The 22,128-nt window shown below is 31.7% G+C and overlaps 1 protein-coding gene across 2 annotated transcripts in view; it reads left to right on the forward strand.

Moving 5' to 3' along the window:
* Nucleotides 1–22,128, forward strand: part of COL11A1 (collagen type XI alpha 1 chain) — a 212,859-nt gene that overhangs the window by 99,830 nt on the left and 90,901 nt on the right. For both annotated transcript variants that reach the window (XM_061183781.1, XM_061183782.1), the window contains 15 exons: nt 2,384–2,437; nt 2,556–2,609; nt 2,812–2,865; nt 4,096–4,149; nt 4,267–4,311; nt 5,483–5,536; nt 5,980–6,024; nt 6,277–6,330; nt 6,792–6,836; nt 11,085–11,138; nt 12,243–12,287; nt 14,382–14,435; nt 14,516–14,560; nt 18,580–18,633; nt 20,259–20,366. In XM_061183781.1, coding sequence (XP_061039764.1) covers nt 2,384–2,437; nt 2,556–2,609; nt 2,812–2,865; nt 4,096–4,149; nt 4,267–4,311; nt 5,483–5,536; nt 5,980–6,024; nt 6,277–6,330; nt 6,792–6,836; nt 11,085–11,138; nt 12,243–12,287; nt 14,382–14,435; nt 14,516–14,560; nt 18,580–18,633; nt 20,259–20,366 — 819 coding nt within the window. The remainder of the gene's footprint in view (nt 1–2,383; nt 2,438–2,555; nt 2,610–2,811; nt 2,866–4,095; nt 4,150–4,266; nt 4,312–5,482; nt 5,537–5,979; nt 6,025–6,276; nt 6,331–6,791; nt 6,837–11,084; nt 11,139–12,242; nt 12,288–14,381; nt 14,436–14,515; nt 14,561–18,579; nt 18,634–20,258; nt 20,367–22,128) is intronic.

Genomic DNA, 22,128 nt, shown 5'->3' on the forward strand with positions numbered 1-22,128 from the left:
AAGAAATTACTTACATTACCTTTAAGCTCACATCACCTTCTTTAATTGAAACATCTCTAATGGTCAGTTGACTGCCAATAACTTTATTAATTTAAACAATATTAAAAGAAGATAATAAGCTAGAATGGGAAAGTCTTGATAGTAATAGGTCTTCAGAACATTAAATTGGCTTGAGATCGTACAGAACAGAGAAGCACTATTACAATTGTATTTATAGTGGCCCTGCCACAAGCCTAACATGTTTCCCGTGGAGAATAAAATCTAGTAAGTTCTCTCAGAAAGAATATTTAATATACCTAAAAGAAGCTAATATTAAGCCCTTTGTAGAGCTGAGGAAATTAAGAGAAATTGAGAACATCTGACCAGAAATTCTTAAAAAGATCTTACATTATATTTACATGGTGCCAAATTAAAAGTATTATTTTTCCTTGAATGATAATAAGTAGATAGAGACATTCACTATAAGCACATTATGAATTATACTTATTCTAGAAAACTGAAAAAGCAAAATGTGATGTATTTTTAAAATTCAATTTTAATGAAAATGCTTTCTGATATACTCAATACATATAAACTCAGATTGGGCTACAGGAGCTCTCAAGTGGCCATCCAACTAATTTTTTTCTTTTTTTAAAATTAGTTTTATTTTAACAATATTATAATGTAAACTTGAATGTGAACACCTATATGTATTCTTCGTCACCACCACCACAGTCATTAGGATAGAGAACAGTTCTGTAACCCCAAGCAATTTCTTGGTGCCACTTTACAGTCACAACTTCCTTGTACCCCTAATACCTGACAAGCACTGATCTGTTCTTCATCACTACAGTTTCATGTTTCCAAGACTACTACATAAATGAAATCATACATTATGTAACCTTTGAGATTGGCTTCTTTCACTCAGCATAATGCCTTTGGGATTTGTTGCAGTTGATGAGTGCATCAATAGTTTATTCCCTTTTGTTGCTGAATAATATTCCCCTGTTTGGATGCACCACAGTTTATTTTGAAATGAGAAAAAATCCCCCCAAAATTTAGAAAGATATTTGGGTGACACAGAATGTGGCAACCTTCTTTTTCGTGCTTGTTAAATGTTGCCATAAAGAGATGGAAAACATTTGTACCTTAACTGAGAATTGCATAAAAATATTGATATGTCTTTTGCAAAGTTTATGAACTTTTGGGTCAGACTCACCTCTTTACAAAATGGATGAATCTGAAAACATGCTGCAGTAGTTTTCATGGTCTTTGCAGTTTTCCTTAACTTCAATGAGATGCAATATCAAATGAAGGATCATTTTCATTAAAAATTAACAAGATTTGTCCTGTTATTATTACTCCTTGCCTTCCAGCTGGGGTATAGGATAGAGTTTTCTTGCTGCAATATTATTTTAAAAGCTATATTCTTTTAACCTCTAATTATTAGGCAACCTTAATTTCATATTTCTATAATCAACATTTCACAGCAATCATAAGAATTATTTGTAATTTCAAATATGTGTTACATTTTCTACCTCACTCATTATATGCATATTGTTTAAACTTAAAAAGGGGTATAGTTAATTAAATACAAAGGCCTATATACTATTTTTACTGGATCTATATTGGATCTATTATTAGCTGTGTATTTTATATTAAAAACACATATATTAATTCACAAATAAGACATTGTATATTGATATAACATTGTATTATACTGCTTCAAGAAAGATATTGAGAATCTTTAATCTGACATGGCATGGTGCCAGTCAATAATTTGAATTAAGGTTTGCCAAGTGATCCTCCAGGATTTTGTAGATGATTGAAAGAAATATGTACCAGGCACTGTGCTAAATTATAGGAGTATAACGGAGAAAAAGATATAGTCCAAAATCACAGTGGTTAACAATTTAATGGGAGATTCAACTATGAAAAAAAGACAGTTATAATCCAATGTGATACCTGCAATAAAAGAATAAATATCTAGAATAGGATCTCCAAAAAATGAAGAGAAAGGTGAAGGCAGAGAAGAGGAATAAAATGGAAGTGTTTTCAGTCAAGTGAAATGTAAAACTGCAAGGGTTTGAGAATATATTTAGTAATTGAGGATTTTTTTAAGCTTAAAATATCACTTTATATGCCTTTTGTTTAAATGTAATCGCATGTCTATATAAACTTAAGAAAATAGCATGACTCTTTTTTGGCAAGAAACCATTTAGGAAAATTGATTCTCTTGTCTTTTTGCTTTATCTAGACTTTTGCATAAGAAATAATTTTCTTGTGTTAAAATGATTAAGGTAAAGCTAAGAAGATATAAATTTCTACAGCCATTTCTCTTGATGTGATTAAGTTTATTGATCAGGAATTCTATAAAATTAATTAATTATGATGTTTTGTATAGGGCCCTCGTGGTGTCCAAGGTCCTCCTGGTCCAATAGGAAAATCTGGAAAAAGGGTATGGTTAGGTTTCATTGTACATTTTGAGGGCATCTGAAATCATCAGTTATTTTGTTTTCTTTTGTTCTGTGCTATTTGGAATCCCTTTTGCTTAGTCATGTTCTTGGTATTATCAGGGTCGTCCGGGTGCTGATGGAGGAAGAGGAATGCCAGGAGAACCCGGGGCCAAGGTCGGGAGCTCATCTCATACATTTGTATTTTCAGATCTCGTATCTCAGTTCACCCCTGAAATTTTTATATTTTAAAATAGAGTTTCTTGATATGAAAGGATATTTCACACTCAAATTACAGTACAGAAATAGGCTGGGAATGTGATGATGATGATGATGGTGGTGATGATGATCGATGATGATGTTGATGGTGATTTTACAGGGGGATCGAGGATTTGATGGACTTCCAGGTCTGCCAGGTGACAAGGGTCACAGGGTAAGATATACCATTCTGTACATTTTATACTTTTTTATGTTGGGATAATACAGGAATACTACAAAATATTGATACACTAAGATATAAGAAGAAAATTAATTTAAGTATTTGTGAACTCATGTAAATTAGTACATCTACTAGACATTTGAAGAAAGATAAGTAGAATTATATGTGCGATACACATATAAGTTCTTTAATTTCTTTTAGACATTAAAATACTCATTTTACACAAACATAAATTGAGGTGGAATCTTTATGTACATGTATATGGAAAATACATTTATAGAACAAGTGTGGAGATTTAATTTTTGCCTCTAATTTTTTGATAATTGCCTCAATTTCCTTCTTACATTTTGTCTGTGGAAATATACTCAAAAGAGGACATCTATAGGCAGTTTGTCATTAATATAACAATATACTGGGCACTGTATTTTATTATACTAATTAGATGGCTCCAGTAGATTGAGACACCACAGGCTACTTCTTTGTGATAATATTAGTTTGCAATCCAGTGCAAGAGCTTATAATTCACTAAGGCTAAACAAAATACAATGTTGAACGGCAATCCAGTCAATATTTTTAGTGGAAAATTAAGCAAAGATGTGGTCTTTCGAAAAAAGATCAGCTTTGGATCTTCACATTTTTCTTCTCCAAAAGTTAAGAAGGAAGTTGGGACAACCATTAGGAAATTGGAGAATATAAAAAAATAGAACAATAAAGAAAAGAAAGCACTATGAATGTCTAGCAAGATATTTAGTGTGTGCCTATCACATGTTGAGAAAAATATATAATTTTGTTTTTCAAAAAATCCAAAAACTTCTTTAGTCTTCTAGAACTGTGCTGTTTTAATAAGAATTATTTTAGAAGCAGAAAAAGTGTAAATTAAATAAAAATCAGCAAAGTGTATCCATGTTTAAGACAGTCTTCAGCAGAATACTTTTCTATTAGTTTGTAATAATTAAATGTCTGAAAATTATTTGGGAATTTCATTTAAACCTTTTTGTTTTCAAAATTGAGGGAACATTTTTCCTAGCATACTAATATATAACGCCAGTTAATGTAAAATTATGATTTATCTTTGAAAATTATGAATTATCTTATCTTTGAGGAGGGAAAATAGAGCGTAAGTTTTTTCTGCAAATGTTCCGTTATATTTGGTAGGATAGCTGTAGGATAGACAAACATTCTAGTTTATTTCATGTTCTACTTATACTTGGATTTATTTAATAGGGTGAACGAGGTCCCCAAGGTCCTCCTGGTCCTCCTGGCGAAGATGGAATGCGGGTATATTAAACTTCATTTCTTTTAAGAAATATTTAAAATTAAAACATAGAACAAAATCATGCTGAAATGTTACATTGTCTGATTGCATCACTCTCCCATTCATTTTGTCCATGACAGGGAGAAGATGGAGAAATAGGACCAAGGGGTCTTCCAGGTGAAGCTGTAAGCAACTTTCTTTTTTTTCTTTTTAAATAATACCCCGTTTTGAAGGAATAGTGATTGGTGTTAACATATATAAAGTCAATAATAAACTCAGATGACTATTGCCGTCTTGCCTAAGCTAACCAGGTAATTGTTATGTGAAAAAACACTTAAAAATGATACTCAGAGCTCTTCTTTTTTTAAAGAAAAAGTCTTAGAAAATCAAGAGAAAAAATTGTGGGATATAACATCTTGTCAGGCAAAAACCTTACCTAGTTTTTGTTGCTGTTTTTTTGTTTTGTTTCAGTTTTTATGTCATCAATAGCTCTAGAATCTATTTATGTGTTTAGGATAAACTAATCTTATTGTCAGAAGAAACACAAAAATGAGGTGCTTAGTATATACCAGATAGAACTATAAAATTTACTAGATTATATCCTTTTTTCCACTGATTTTTACAAATGAGGAAACTGAATTGGAAAGGTTTACCCAAAGCTAGTTAATCAAAGAACCAGACTAGAAGCAGGCCTCCTACTTTTAGTCCTAGTTTGCCACATTATAGAGCCTGTCAACTAAAAGGCATAGTAGCTCAAGTGAATATGACAGTAAATCATTGTATTCACTTTTCTAAAGAAGGAAAAGAAGGAGGAACAAATGGAAGAGGGGGAAGAAGAAGAAATTAATTGTCATAATAATTTTAAAAATCAAGCAAATCTTGCTAATATAGTTATCCAGCTGTTTGTTTCTTTCTCTCAGAAGAATATTCTTTCAAGAGGGAATTTACTTAAATGTAAAATAAATGAGAATCAGGACTCTTCTATTTGTGTAGTCTATCTTATTGAATAATAAGATTTAATAAGGTTCAGTGTTGCTATTCAAATTGGAAAAAAATGACACAAAAGTGACTTATTTAAAGCATTAAAATATTTCCTGTTTTTAAAATTTCCCAAGTGATTCATATATAAATTTATAAAATCAAAGATACGGCTGTATTAAAGACTTTCTTATCCATCTTGGCTTTTGGATCAATATAAACACTAGATATTTGTGTCACATAAAAATGGCATTTTAAACACCATTAAAAGAAGATGAACAAATATTTTAATCTAAACATTACATTAAAATTTATTTAAAGGAAGAGGCATGTTTTGAAGGCATTTCTTATGAGAATGTGTTTTTCTTTTCCTCCTAGGGTCCACGAGGTTTGCTAGGACCAAGGGGAACTCCAGGACCTACAGGACAGCCTGTATGTATTGTTGAAAACATTCAAGATTTCCTAGGGAAAGCTTGTTGCCAGACTTTTTAAAGCCGGGAGGCTGTGAAAGCTTTCAGTAGACAGCCAAGTGTTTACTGCTCTGTTATATTCTAAGACCTAATGATGCTGCCTATCAGTTTAACTGAGCATACCCCACTCCACTGGCTTCTTTCTTTTCTCTTCCTTTTAGTTTACCTATTTTATTGTTTCATGTCAAATTCTGAACACGCAGTGGAAAATGCTGTTAGGTTGTCTCCATGGGCATGGAGAGGAGAGTATAGACCTTGCTTTTTCCCTCATTTCCATTAAGTTCTAAAATGATTTTTTAGTCAACCTAGGCTACTGGGTGTCATGTTCTTAGGTTAGTCTTCTAAATTTTCCTTTGTAGCATCTGAACTTGTAAACACTCATGCATATTTTTTTCGTCATTGAAGGGTATCGCAGGTGTGGATGGCCCCCCAGGACCAAAAGGGAACATGGTATGTAGAAAATATCCATAAGATAACTTGTTTCTGTAATCTAAGTACTAACAAACCACTTTTGTTGCTAAATCTAAAATTAAGATTTCTTACAATGTGTTGCCAAGTGCTTTTGCCAGCATTAATATTTTGCAAGATTTTCCAGATTCTCTATAGGGAAACATGATTTGGGGACTTTTTTTTCAATTGAGAAGAAAAAACCTATTATGTGAAATAGTTTTATTTAAGACTCTTTATATTTTCCTATGGCAGGGTCCCCAAGGGGAGCCTGGACCTCCAGGTCAGCAAGGGAATCCAGGACCTCAAGTAAGTCTAAACTGTCACAGCTTTTTTGAGATAATGGGGTAAGATGGTATCTTTATACAAGAAAATTGACAGCCTGAGAATTTTCTATGTAGGGCTAAGAGTTTTTATTGTGAATATAGGAAGATCATTCTTTTTTTTTTTTTCTTGTTAAAAAAAATTTGAGCAAATTTGCAGAGGCCTCTTTCTTCCAAGAGAAAAATGAGTCATTCGGTGTTCATGGAATGCCAGGACACCTGCAGGAGGATTCTGAATAGGATCACATTACATATCCGTCGCCAGAAGAGTAGCTTATGTAAAACTCCTCATAGTGTTGCAAAACTTTCTGGGGAATGTGGGGGGATATATATATATAGATTCTCATAAATCATTTCATGTAAAATAGAGAGCTAATCATTTACTATTTTAAAAGTGTATTCTTGTGATGTGATTCTTGACATACGAAATGAATTCTTTTAAAATAGGGTCTTCCTGGTCCACAAGGTCCAATTGGTCCTCCCGGTGAAAAAGTAAGTTATTCGGTTGTTCTAGTAATGTCTGGTAAACAAGTTTGTGTTGTCAACTGTAGGGAGGTATAAGGCCTGCCTTCTGTTTTTGATAAGATATTTAAATGTCTCAGCATATAAAGAATTAATCTGGAGTTAAATTATGAAAGTACAGGGTGAGCAGCAGTCATTCATATGTCTCCGAACTGTAAATGATAAAATTTCACAGTTTCCATTTGGATAACTTCCAAATGTGACATTCTCAGCTATATTAATTTCAGAAACGTTACTGATATGAGTGAGTGTTTTCTCTTTATTTTGGTTCTCCTTTTATTTCTTATTATTTAAAAAATGTAATTAGGTTTGCTTGTGACAAAAGGCTTTTAGCAAGGTCTAATTAAGGGAAAATTGTGACGTTATTATTGCCACCATTTCTCATGTATAAATGGCAAATGATGTTCTTGTTAATAACTCAATGTCTGGATCAAAACAAGAATAAGTTTTTAATTAAAGAGATGTCTTTTGTCCCTATCTCCTCTGACAGATTCCCTAAGTAATATTTCCTGTCCCTTATAGTTACAGCACAGTGTTACCTAATTCTTTCTAATATAATTTTTTTCTTATTTTTGTTGATTTCTATGAATATGCAATTTTTTTAAAATTAACAACTTTCTTGGGGTTAATTTCATACCCTAAAAATTTACTCATTTGAAGTGTACAAGTCAATGATTTTTAGTAAATTTATAGAGTTGTGCCACAATCACATTTTTAGAATACTTATACCACCCCAGAAAGAAACCTTGTGTCAATTTGCACTCCCCATTCCACCCACAAACCTAGACAACCATTGATCTACTTTCTATCTTTATAGATTTACCTTATCTGAACATCTCATGTGAACAAGATATAGGAATGAAATTAATATTTTAATTTAATCATATGAATGAATATAATATGTGACATTTGTGTCTGGCTTCATTTGGCATAATGTTTTTGAGGTTTATCCATATTGCAGCATATATCAGCACTTTGCTCCTTTTTGTTGCCAAATAGTATTCCATTGATTGAATATACCACATTTTGTTTACTTATTCAGCAGTTGAGGGACATATGAGTTATGTACACTTTTCAGCTATTATGAATAGTGCTGCTATGAATATTTGTAAAAAGGTATTTGTGTAGACATGTTTTCATTTATTTTTGGTAGGTACTTAGAAGTGGAATTGCTGGGTTATATGGTAAATTTATATTTAACATTTTAAGAAGCTTCCAATTGTTTTTCAAAGTGGTTATACCATATTTCTTTCCTATCAACAATTTATGAGGATTCTAGTTTCTCTAGATTCTCAATAATACTTATATTGCTTCTCTTTTTGATTATGGTCATTTTTGTTGGTGTGAAATAGTATCTTATTGTGGTTTTAACTGGCATTTCCCTAATCACTAGTGATGCTGAGCATATTTTTATGTGCTTATTGACCTTTTCTATATATTCTTTGGTAAAATATATATTCAAATCCTTTGGTAACATTCTTACCAAGTTACTTATTATTAATGTTAAGAATTAGCATATCAAACTTAAATGATCTTTAAAGTACTTTTTCTCTGTGCATATTTTCCATACGTTTACAGTATTAGAGTGCTATTAGAAAATGGTTTATTTATTTAAGATGTTAGGTACCAAAGGTGATTTAAAATCTTTGCTTTAGATCGGAGATTTTAATCTGGACCATTCTTAACATATTTCAGATTAGCTCATCATAACCATAAATTGCACTTGAGGCATGTGCCTATTGAATTTTCTACAATAATTTTATCATCTCTGAACTGGATTCCTAGGAAGAATTTGCTTTTAAGGAAAGCTGGTATATCTGAATTCCCTTTGTTGAGCCACAAGCAAAATATAGAATCTGATTCACTGCACTTCTTGTGGTAGGAAGAGAGCTGTCTTTAAGCACAAGCTGCTTCTTTCTCTGCTTTGAACATATCCAGCTCTTGAGTCCAAAGACAGCCTCTTTCCATCAAAAGGAGAAAGAAACTCAAGAACATAAAGAAAATGCATTTTATTTATATTGCATTTATGGTATATAGTTTATTTTGGATCTATATTACTTTTATTTTCTTTATGATATACTGTGTTCTGTTTATTCTGGCTCAAGAGCCTTGTCTTTCAAAACTTGGTGAATAATGTTTTCAGTTGGATCATGCTATAATCTCACAATTAAATATAATTTAAGTAATGTCATATATTTTTAATTCCCAATAACTTTTATATTTTTGTCCTAAGTTATCATAGCCTATGCTGTTATTATATTTGTGATAAAAGATTTTATAAAGTTCAAGTTAATTAACTAAAATGGATGACAACTATATTGCTTTCCTGAGACATTGATAACTTAAATATACTGTTAAGTCCTATGATTTATTTTATGGTTGCAGAATTTACATCACTTATATGTTAATGGCTTTACAGAAAACAAATGGTATTGTATAACTATATGAGCTAAAGAAGAAATAGCAAGACACGAAATATATATTAGTTAAAGGCAAGGACTTTGACGATATGGCTACAGATCTGGATTCATTTATATTTCAACTCTGTGATGTATTAACATTAGTTAATTACTCAAGCTCTTTGATGCTGATATTTCATGGAATTGCTTGAGACTTAAAATGGATACTATACATATAAATATATATAATATATATATTATATATTGCTTAACATTGTGCATAGAGACACAATGAATTTTAACTATTTTATTAACATCTAAAATATGGCATTCATTCATTTAACTTTGTTCCCATTCCTGTAGGGAGACACCAAGCAGTTAAGAAAGCAGACAAAATATTGTAGTCATGGAGCTTCCATTTTAAAAAAGATGGACTGATTTTAACTTGATTAAAAGAATCATCCTATAGTACAAGAGTTTTAGTATTTCTCATCTACCCTTAAATATATAGCAACAACATAAAAAAAAATCCATGTAGTATTGTACACAAGGTCATTGTCTTAGAAATATCATATCTGCTGATAATAATAATTACTGGAATAGTTTTGCCTTTGTAATCTACATTTTGTTTTGAAGAAATAAGACTATTTCCTGAGAGCGAAAAAATAATTTGATTGAAAGGCAAAATACTGCCATAAAAAAAAGAAGTTTTATAACAGTTGTTTCATAATGTTAGATTACTTAACTGTATATGACTTTGCAGAGTGGTGAAGGGAATTGAATCTTTTAAATCCTGTAAATGCGATGCAATTAAATTCAGTTATAAAGTCCAGGTTGTTCAATTTAAATGTTATGTTTATTTTTGTGTGTTGTTCCATAGTGATTTAAGTGAGACTTTCTTCTTAAGTGATTTAAGTAAGGCTTTCTAGTTAAATTCTGTACTATCCATGTATATGAATACAATGCTTTTTCTAAATACTTTCTAAGAATGGAAAAATCCTCCTACATCCAGCATCTAGGCTTACTGATATATCGTTGCCCTTTTAATTGTTTCTAAATTCTGGCTAATGACTTGACCAGTAAGCAATAATGGCTTAGGCTCTGAAGACTTGATAAAGTTAATTATTCTAAGCAGAAAGCCAATTTTTCTCCTGATGAAGGGTCTACTTCTTGTAATAGTCATTCTTAGCATGTTTCAACCTTACCAATGATCAAATTAAATGAGATTTTAAATCCCCTGTGATTAAACACAGATTAATCTGTTGAATAAATAGTTACTGAAGAACAGTTGATTTACAATGTTGTATTAATTTCTACTGTACAGCAAAGTGATTTAGTTCATTCTTTTTCATATTCTTTTCCATTATGGTTTATCACAAGGTATTGAATATAGTTCCCTGTGAATTGGCACTTATTAACATCATTGATGGAAATAGCCAATATTTGCTTTTTCAATGATATAAATCAATGTATATTGATTGTATATTGACCTATATTGTTTTCATTTTTATTCTATAAGTTCCAGTTTATTGTGGTATGCAAAAACTAACTTGTTAATTAAAAAAGACACATTTAGGACTACTAAGCAGGATGAAAACTAGCATATCTTTGACAGACGTTAAATTTGGTTTTCATCTATCTTTATATACCATTTCTTCTACATAATATGTTAAAAAGTATTCAGATGTTTGTTGCTTATAGATGAAAGCCAGTGACTCAAGTTAAGAATTTTATTGGCTGTATATTCCTATGTACAAAGTCAGACTTTTCATTATTTTCAATTTTTAAATGAAAATATTCTTTTTCTCTATTTGATTAGGGACCACAAGGAAAACCAGGGCTCGGAGGACTTCCTGGTGCTGATGGGCCTCCTGTAAGTAATAGTTACCTGGTCATTAAAATTTCTATATGTTATTTTCATAAATAGATTTTACATGTGCTTTAGAAGTGATTGTAAGAATTCAGTAATAAAAGCAATCGAGCCAGTAATTAAACATTGATCTCTCTAAAATGCTATTTCATCATGTCACTTCCATATTGCAAACTCTTTAAGGAGCTCCCAGTGGGCTTTGGACCACTCTAGGCCAGAATCTCATATTTTCCTACCACTCACTTTTCTCTTAGCATGCTTTACATTTTCTATTGCTATACCTTTTGTTATGTCTTTTTCTTTTCATAGAAAACACTTTTCCATTCTCTCTTCCTTTTCAAAGAACATGTTTCTTGAGAGTCCAGGTGAAATTCGTCACCTTTTGTAAGTTTCCTCAGACATCTTACATGAAAATTCCTCTGCCTTCAGGGATTCCCTACTTTTCTAGAAATATAGCAATGTTTATTATATCTTATCACATAGTAATAAATAATGTAATTATGTAATCTCCACAGTTGTTATTTTTTTCTCTTCAAACTACTTACTCAGAGTTGGGTACAAAAATTTTCATTCTGCAACTACTTGTTTTCATTGAGTATAGTTGTTGTGGAGCTGTATGTTTTTATGCAATATTTAGTGACTCTCGATAACTTGATTACAAACACCATGAGTGTTTATGATGTTGCTATATTTTAAAATATCCCATCCACATATTTTAGTTGCTTTTTAAAGATGTGTGTATGATTATTTGATCAATATGTAAAATAGAAGTTAGATTGAAACACCTTTATGTAAGACTCTAAATGAGACTGGGGTTGAATTGTTGATGAATAATATGTATGTTTTATGTGCTTTTCCCAAGCTCTCGCTCAAGTATATTATGTAGTTGATGAAACTTATACCTATGCAATATAAACTTATTATGTTTCTTTCCAAATGCCACAGTTTCCAGTGTTATTTAAAGCCATATACACTGATGCAAAATGTGCAATATATTTTGAAACATAAAGAGTAAAACCTCAACAGATGGGAAAAAAGGGAACAATTTCATAGTATAAATTACCATTAATATTGCATCTCACCAGTCTATATTTTTGATAAATGTAGGGTCATCCTGGAAAAGAAGGCCAGTCTGGAGAAAAGGGTTCTCTGGTATGTTACAAAGTATCCATTTAAATATTGTCACCTTATCCTCTAGAGAAAATGCCTTACTTTGATCATTTCTACGATATATATATGTGTGTATGTGTGTGTATATATCTATCTATCTATATATATATATACATCATATTCTTTGATGATCATTTAAGGATATGAATATTGGAAACTAAGTACCAGAAAATAGTTATTCTCTACCTGTAATATGTCTTTACTTTCAAAAGAATTTTTGCTAACATTTAGATATAAATCATGTTTCTATAGTTACTTTTTATTTAGGGTATAAAAAAGATGTGTCTTAGATAACATTTAATTTTGCATTGGCAATTTAATCAATTAGACTAGCATTCTCTGTTTTTTTAAAAATATTCTCATGATCAGAAATAAATCCACATTCTGCCTATGTAGTATATGTGGAATAAATGACCATAAGTAATAATAATGAAATTGGACAAGAACTACTGAATATCATTAAAGTGTTTATGTCACTTGAATCTTATCTATACTTATTACTTTCTGATAACCTTTACATAAGAGGAGACTAAATTGTAAGAGCAATGATTATCAAAATATCTAAATAAGATATCAAAATAAAAGCTTTCAATGTTAATACTATTTTGGATTACAGTAGCAGGGTAAGATCATTTTTATTTAGAGTTGCTAATGTTGGATTCTTATTAAAATAATCAACATTAGTATTGTATATTATATACTATTGTATATTATACGTTATTTCCTTTAGGTAGACTAGTGAAATGAAGCCAGCCATGGAAAATGTATAATTTTGATCATATTCTTGATGATGTGAATGCAATAATTTTTTTTAACATCTTTATTGGAGTATAATTGCTTTACAGTGGTGTGTTAGTTTCTGCTGTATAACAAAGTGAATCAACTATACATATACATATATCCCCATATCGCCTCCCTCTTGCGTCTCCCTCCCCTCCTCCCTATCCCACCCCTCTAGGTGGTCACAAAGCACGGAGCTGATCTCCCTGTGCTATGCAGCTGCTTCCCACTAGCAATCTATTTTACATTTGGTAGTGTATATATGTCCATGCCACTCTGTCACTTCATCCCAGCTTACCCTTCCCCCTCCCCATGTCCTCAAGTCCATTCTCTATGTCTGTGTCTTTATTCCTGTCCTACCCCTAGGTTCTTCAGAACCTTTTTTTTTTTTTTTTTTAGATTCCATATATATGTGTCAGCATACTGTATTTATTTTTCTCTTTCTGACTTACTTCACTCTGTATGACAGTCTCTAGGTCCATCCACCTCACTACAAATAACTCAATTTCGTTTCTTTTTGTGGCTGAGTAATATTCCATTGTATATATGTGCCACATCTTCTTTATCCATTCATCTGTCGGTGGACACTTAGGTTGCTTCCATGTCCTGGCTATTGTAAATAGAGCTGCAATGAACATTGTGGTGCATGACTCTTTTTGAATTATGGTTTTCTCAGAGTGTATGCCCAGTAGTGGTATTGCTGGATCATATGGTAGTTCTATTTTTAGTTTTTTAAGGAACCTCCATACTGTTCTCCATAGTGGCTGTATCAAGTTACATTCCCACCAACAGTGCAAGAGGGTTCCCTTTTCTCCACACCCTCTCCAGCATTTATTGTTTGTAGATTTTTTGATGATAGCCATTCTGACTGGTGTGAGGTGATACCTCATTGTAGTTTTGATTTGGAATGCAATAAATTTAATGCTAGTTTTTGTTTAGAAATTATTTATCTTTTTGACTAATCTATAATTGTTTATTGTAGACATTGAGGACATCAGATTTTTTCAGGCTTAGAAAAGCAGTTATTAATTATATAATTACTTATATTATTTCACATATTCATAATATTTAATCTTACTTTTTGCATGAATATATAAGTTTGGAGTAGGTAGGGCTCATCACATGATTTGTCATGATATCTGACTTTAGACACAAATGATAAAGTACCAAAGAAATCTTTACCAGAAGTAGAAAAATACCATGTTCTTATACATTATTTGGTAAAATTATAGTATGTTGTGAGTAAGGGGCACTTTCAGTGCATAATGTATTTAAATTGCAGTGGGTCTTTTTCAGGGTCCTCCAGGTCCACAGGGTCCCATTGGCTACCCTGGTCCCCGAGGAGTAAAGGTAAATATTATTTTTTCCTACATTATTTAATTTCAATGTAAAATATTATAGTTATTTAATTCTTCTAATTTATTCCATAGGGAGCAGATGGTGTCAGAGGTCTCAAGGGCTCTAAAGGTGAAAAGGTAAAACATAATTTATTTAGGTGATTTTAATTGCTATATACCTATTGTGTAAAAAATTTAAATTTATTGAACAGATATTCCATTTCTCAAATATATTGAGTGATTACATATGTACCAAACAATGCAAGTCTAATTTTGTACTCTATATCCCGGATACTTTAGAAGTCTTATATCCTCGGGTGAGGACTAAATTATTAAAAAAAAAAAAAAGAAAGTATGTCATAAATAGAATCAATCCTGCATCCCTTTTTTTCTTACATGTGTTTAACTTTTCTAAATTATAAGGTTGGCCTTATGATTGGTTTGTTATGCTTGGACTGGATCCAGTTATATGCATAACAGAGGAATGTTTATTCCATTTTTTTCTCTACTAAAATCCCCAAATTTTATAAATTGAAATGAAGTGCAAAATATGAAAGTTAGAAGTAACATGAATCAACTGGGGGAAGAGGAAGTCTTCATATGTGATACTGCATGCACAGCAAAAGCTTTAATAAGAAGGAAATTAAGATTAAATCCAAGTAAAGGTGGCTGAAAGAATGTGCACTCTTTTAAAGAGTGCTTATAGTTTAATTTGATGAAGAAAACAAAATTGAGATTTTTTTCATGTAAATGTTTAACATTAAATGTAGAGCTCCCAAATCCTTCGATGATTGTGTTGAAATGGAATAACATTACTCAGAATCAGTATTGCATTAATTCTTACTATATTTCATTTTATAAAACAAGGTTAAGTATAAAATGTTGGTAGATTTGGTGAGAAATATATACAATACACATTTTGATTTCAAGGATAACTGTTTATTCCCACAGTCATAATATTATCAAAAACACCTTGAATAGATTTGATATCAGTAAGGAATAGATAACAAGAAGGGATGGACTTATTATATACATTATATTTTATTTTTCTGAAAAGAATAAATAGGTTACATACTGAGGCATTGTCAAGGTATGCAACTATATTGACAATTCTACCGTGTGAAAAAATGTCATGCATTTTAAATTAACTCAGCTACTTTGATTTGAATCCCAATTCATCTTGGTCATCACAGATGAACTTCAGGGTATAGTGTCTTACTGAGCTAGCACAGTGGTAGTTTGGACAGTGTTGAACTTGTAATTACTTGCAAGTTGCCTATGCAAAAAAATATATTGTCTCAGTTTGGAATTTGGAATCTCAGTTTTTATTGGTAATACATTTAAATATCAATTCAAATTGTTTCTCTGGAATTAGTGCCCACAAAGGATTTTTCGGGAAGGCAGTGTTTAAAGGAAAGGCATTTAATTGGGGTGGGAAAGTTATGAACTTTTTGGAAAGAGGGGTAGTAGCAAATGACAAAGGAAAATAAAATTATAGATGATGAGATATATGTGAGGAAAAACCTACTCAGGAAAAAAATAAATGTATATTGCTTATATGTAGGAAAACAATTTGAGATTATTGGTTATTTTGTTTTTCTGAGTATATATTATAATTGACCATTTATCTCATAAGAGATGAAGAAGGAAGTTGAAACTGTTTTCTTTTATGAATAACAATATTAATTAACCAAAGGTGAAATACCAAGTTAGTACCCTAACTAGAATAAAATTCTCCATTGTTTAGACTCAGATTTGTTCCTTAGGACTTAAGCAACATAATCCAGTTAACCAAGTGGCACAGGTGAATTCCTTTTTTACATGTTTTCTAAAAATCTGTCTACTTTTTTAAAATGTTAATTCAGACTTGATAATTTAAGGACTGGAAAGCTTAGTAGCTTGAAAGTGTTATTTGTTTAAAAAATGTCACTTATTGTAAGAATATTCTTAATAACTTGAGTCATCTAATTTATTTTTAAATTGCAAATGTATTGAAAACAAAGTTTTGACAGAAATATCATCTAGTCCACTATATGCTCTCTTAAAAAACAAATCTCTCCTGGAAAAAATATCCTAAAACCTGTTACTGATTTTAGACATAGAGTGCAGTATTTTTTTAAACTAAACTTGGCAACTGTGTAATTACTTTTCTCTCTAGGGAGAAAGTAATGAAGACACCAGTCAATAGGAAGTTAAGTGGTCATTTTCAGCTTTTAAGCCTCTGCTATTGCCTAATTGCATTCAGTGCACAGAGAATCCTAATTCCACAAGGCTACTTTGTGGCCAGAAAGTTGAAAACATTATGCTTGTGTCAAAACTTTCAGACCTGTCAGAATTCTTATGTTTAGGTAGGATATCAGATTGGATTCCTTTTCCAAGTCTAAGTCTCATATATCCATCATAACCTGATATTTTCTGGACCTTAGCATACCTTACCAAACTAGCACTGAGGCAAGGATGATTCCAAATGTACATTTAATAAATGTTTATTAAATATCATGATTTTTGAGGGTCAAAATGTACTAAGCACTAGAGATTCAGAGGTCAATTAGGCATGATTCTTGGTTTTGACCATTTAGTAGAAAGAAAGAGACCTATGATCTATTAAGTGCAGGATGTTATCTTATAATGCTAAATGTTCAGTGGGGCACACAGGACAAAGAGGTTAATTTTAAGGGGGAAAGATTGAGGTCATGGAAAACTTCATAGCAGAATCATGAACTAAATCCTAAAAGAAGAGGAAAGTATCACCAGGTAGACAGAGAAGGTAAAGGATTTGCAGATGTGTGTGTATGTGTAAGTAGTTAACCAATGCAAGAATTACAAATGGAAATACAGGTAATTCAGTTTTTCTAAAATCAGTCCCAGTGTGTTGGATGGAAGTAGAGAGGGGATTTAAGACCAAAGATAAGACTATAGAGGTGAGCAAAGCCTAGATCATGGTAGGAAGGAGAGGGGGGATGGCAGCTTATATTCATCATTAGCACTTTGGAACCATTGAAGTATTTTAAAGCAAAAATAGATGTGATCAGTTTTATGTTTTGTAGAGGTCATTTGGCAGCAGGATGTGGAAATGTAGGAACTAATCTTCTCAGCTCTGTTCTCAGACTTGGCCTGACATGTCTTTTTCTCAAACTCTGCAAGTCAATTAATGCTATTGAATACATGAATGATTATTCTCCAGCTACTAATTAAGGTACCAACTGCCCCCTCAAATCTCCAAATTCACTTCTTGCCTCACCAGAACCAGCACCAGCACAACACATCATCATCATTATCATCATCCTCATGTCTTTCTTCTCTAAACACCCATTCTATTCCATCTGTACCAAAATTAATACAAATTATTGGTAAAACAAAAACTTCAAACTACTCCACAATACTCTGAACAGAGTTATTGCTCAATTAATGCTATTGAATACATGAGTGATTATTCCTTAGGAATTTAAATTTTTTTCTTGAAATTAAGAGACAGGAAGGTTATTGATGAAGCTTATTTCTTAAAAGTCTGCATATAGTAAAAATGACAGGAAATATTTTCATAGTCAAATGTTCTCCTCTCTTTGCAAAAGGATGCCCAGTTTTCAGCATCATTGGTTTGTGCATATGATGTGACGATAAGCAATCTCTATTTACACGTTAAGGATAATATTAATTTGCTTATTCTTCACCTGAAGAGAGATTGTAATTAGAGAACAAGTTGAGTCAGAAGACATTTATCTGAAGCACAGGAGACAAAATGAATGATATAAAATTCTTAATTATATATCAGTAAATTAAAGACATTTTATTTGGTTGTCCAGAGTTCTTGTAATCCAAAGTTAATATAATTAATTATTTACTTTTTCTTTGTTCAAATAACATAGGATACATGTTGTTATAAGAAAATGGTTATTCCCCCCCCCCCCATAAGATAGAGAAGATTCAATGGACACATTTGTGAAAACTTTTCTGGTAACTTAGAGGCATTAATTATGGGAAAATGGGAGGATACTGGGGATAAAGGGTTAAAATAGGGAAGAGGAGGTTTCACAACTAAGGTACATATTTCTCAGAACAATTTTTCCTAATTATCAGTACTCATAATTTGTATAGCCGTATTTTAGATCCATAGAAACAATTGATTAAACACTTGTTTTATTCCTTATACTTTTTAGGGTGAAGATGGTTTTCCAGGATTCAAAGGGGACATGGGTCTTAAAGGTGACAGAGTAAGTAAAAAGACATTTGCACTAGTACATACATTTGTGTGTTTATTCTTATAATTAAATATTGCAAACACAGGATAAATAAAAATGTACTACCCGTGATATTTTTCACTTCCATTTTTATATGAAGATTAGGTGTTTTAATTTTTGTAGAGATAATATAGTATCAGTTGTTTTTTAGATGTTATGTTAAATCTCTATATGTCCCAGAACATCCATAGTTTTATACATATAAAATATATATACATAATATATAGTATATTATATATATGGTATTATTGTTTACAGATATTTTCTAAAATGATGATCAAATTGTTTTATATAATTAATTCAATAGATTTGTTTTAAAGTTTGTTCACATATAGTGAGCTATGCTGCCTGGAAACTGTATCTGCAACTGTTATGAATGTTCACTATATAGTTGTCTTGAATTTTTGAATGTAGAAATAGTACACTGTTTTTCTGTTAATGAGTATCTTGAAAACAAAATTGTGTCACCTAAAGTAAATTAAATTTTATTGGGAAGATTTATTTTATAACTAGCATAATAGTATCTAATAAATTTTAGCAAAAAAGGATACTATAGAATATTGATTTTCCTAAAATGCATAGAAAGTCTGTGTCCGGGATAGGGGCAATAACTTACACATTCCAGTTCCTAATACCTTAAATGCAAAAGCCAAGTTTAAAATAGAGACATTTTTCTTGTGTTCCAAACAGTGATATCTAAAGTTGCTATCATCTGGGAGGAACAATTATTTTCCCTATTACCCTGATATGTTCTCAGGCTGGTGCCCTGTAAAATTAGACTGACACAAGACAGATGAACAAGAGAAAAGTAAACAGAAGTTTGCTAGCATATGTATCATGATTATACATGGGAACACTCAGTGATGAGTAACTAAAAAGAGTGGTTAGAACTGGGGCTTGTATAGCATTTTAGCAAAGGAACAATAAATTTTGAGCAGGAAAAGGATGAGTTTCTAGTACTGTAAATTGTGGGAAGGCAGATATATGGGAAACTAATGGTATAATAAAGGCTAGTTGTAAAGTTTGTTGCATAGATAGATTCCACTGGTACCTGCTTCTGGCTCTGGACTGGTAAGGGTCTAGTTATCACTAGTGATTAATTTTTGTCCGTTCTAGTAGAGAGGGGAGGAAAGACACCTTTGCAAATTTGTGCCCTGCTTTTAAGCAAGTATGGGGTGGGTAGAGAACTTTTTTTGTATCTGCTTCTTTTCAATTGCCTTCAGTTCAAAATAATCCTTATGCCAAAGTGGCATATTTTGGTGTAGCATATTCAACCAACCAACAGTATCTAATTTTGATTCTTATTTATTTTCTCTCTCTCTCTCTCTTTCTGCAACACAATGTATTAAAATTAATTTAATGTGATACATGGTAACATAGGGCTTCTGTAGTTTTTCAATTTTCAGACTGCACTGAGTAGTTTATTTATTAATTGAAAGAGTGATGAAATCAAATACTTTCAAGCCTCTTTGTCATATGTAATATGTGAGTAAACAAACCAAGAGTTGAAGAATATAACTTTTTGATAGACTATAACTTCTGCCATTCAGTCTCCAAGATATTTTAAATTACAAGAACGTTGTTACTCTGTGTTTCAGGGAGAAGTTGGTCAAGTAGGTCCAAGAGGAGAAGATGGCCCTGAAGGCCCCAAAGGTCGAGCAGGTCCGACCGGAGACCCCGGTCCTTCTGGTCAAGCAGGAGAGAAGGTTAGGGAGCAACTTTAAATTCACAGGTCCTCTTGTAGATGATGCTTCACTGTCATTTTAGGGTGTTTTTAATCATCTGTGATGTAAATCTAGAGGGTTTTATTGAATTTCAATTTTTTGAATTTCAGTTTCATATCCATATTACTACTTAGAAGTATAATCATGAGATGGGCACATTTATCCTCTTTCACTCTTCCTTATTTTCTAGTCCCTTCTGCTTCCATTGGCCATGTAGAATCAACCACTCTTAATGCTCTTCTATATTAAAAGTGCAGAGTTTGAGTGTGATTAATGAAGGCTGAAAGAACCAATCAAAGATGGTCTACTTATTATTTTCGAACAACTTGAATCATCTTTGGCCCTCAAACCAAAATGTCCTTTTTTCACTCTTTCCACATAAACATATATTTTTACAGGATAAATGTTTTAAAAAATACTGATGTTCAGGCCAAACTTGAAAAGGTTTTAATTTTAATCTGGGGTTAACTCAAGCATCACTATGTTTTAAAATATCCCCAGATAATATTAATATTCATTGCTTTAAGAGCCACTGGGCTATATGCATTATGTCAAAAAATATTTGCAATCATTATACTTACATTTAGATAGAATATTAGGCAACATTAAAATTATACCTTCGTAGAATATTTAGTGATATTGTAAACGTCTTATAATGAACCTGAAGTCAAATTAAGACAAAACTAGAAATACCTATGACAAGTGCTTTCCGATTACGTACACTGAAGGAAAATATAAATAATAATTATCTCTAGGTGATATAAATTAAATGATTTCCTTTTTTTTGTAAATATGACTATTCTCCAGTTTTTATATTGAGCATGCCATTATTCTATAAATATGGAAATTCCATGCTATGTAAGAAAATTGTCCTCTCTGCCCCTTACCCTCCTGTCCCAGAAGGAAAATATACAAGGATTATATAAGAATTGTGACTAGACAAATAAAAAATCATTTCCTCATGTCATTATGAGTCATCTGATATAGTAGTTCTTCTACAGTTTCATACTCTCAGTTGCGGTTTGTAAACTGATGAATAATGTCATCGTGTTTAGGCGACGGAGGGAAAAGCTAAGGTTGGGGGAATAAGCACTTACAAGGCCTATGACCCTTCTACTTAAAGTGTTCACTTGCCAATAGTTAAGGATATTCTAGGACCTTCCTCTTTTCTCAACCCCACTATGTGTTGTGTAAACGGCCCTACAAACTATTCTGAGGCATCAGGACTTTACCCCGCAGTGCTTCATCTTTCACCTTTCAGTAGTATTTTCCCTTTTACTGAAGTTGCTTATCACCACACTGAAAACACAAAGAAATTTTCTGTCTGGATTTATTTTTAAATGACTCTAAAATGAATGAATTTACATTCTAATGTAGTAATTAACATAGACTACAAAAGTTTTCTGATAATAATTAGAGAATTTCATTAACCTTGAAATCAGTAGCATAAAACAAACTGTGATAACTTACTCTATCCAAGGGGACATCATTATAAGTATGCTTCTTAAGGCTTGTTTGAATGTTTTCCATCTGAAGACTGCTTACCTATGCAGTGTTGATCATGAATCAGACAACTGTTTAGTTCAACCTATAATAACAAGGTCATAAAGTATATTCCTAATTTCTTGCCTTGCTTCATCCAGTAAAATATTTATTTTTTCATAAAATCCTGCTCATCTATTAATGTTTTATATATAGTAATTTGAACTTGTTTGTTTTTATTCTTATTTCACTTAAAATGCAC

The sequence above is a fragment of the Eubalaena glacialis genome, chromosome 3 (assembly GCF_028564815.1).
Source record: "Eubalaena glacialis isolate mEubGla1 chromosome 3, mEubGla1.1.hap2.+ XY, whole genome shotgun sequence".
NCBI classification, from domain to species: Eukaryota; Metazoa; Chordata; class Mammalia; order Artiodactyla; family Balaenidae; genus Eubalaena; species Eubalaena glacialis.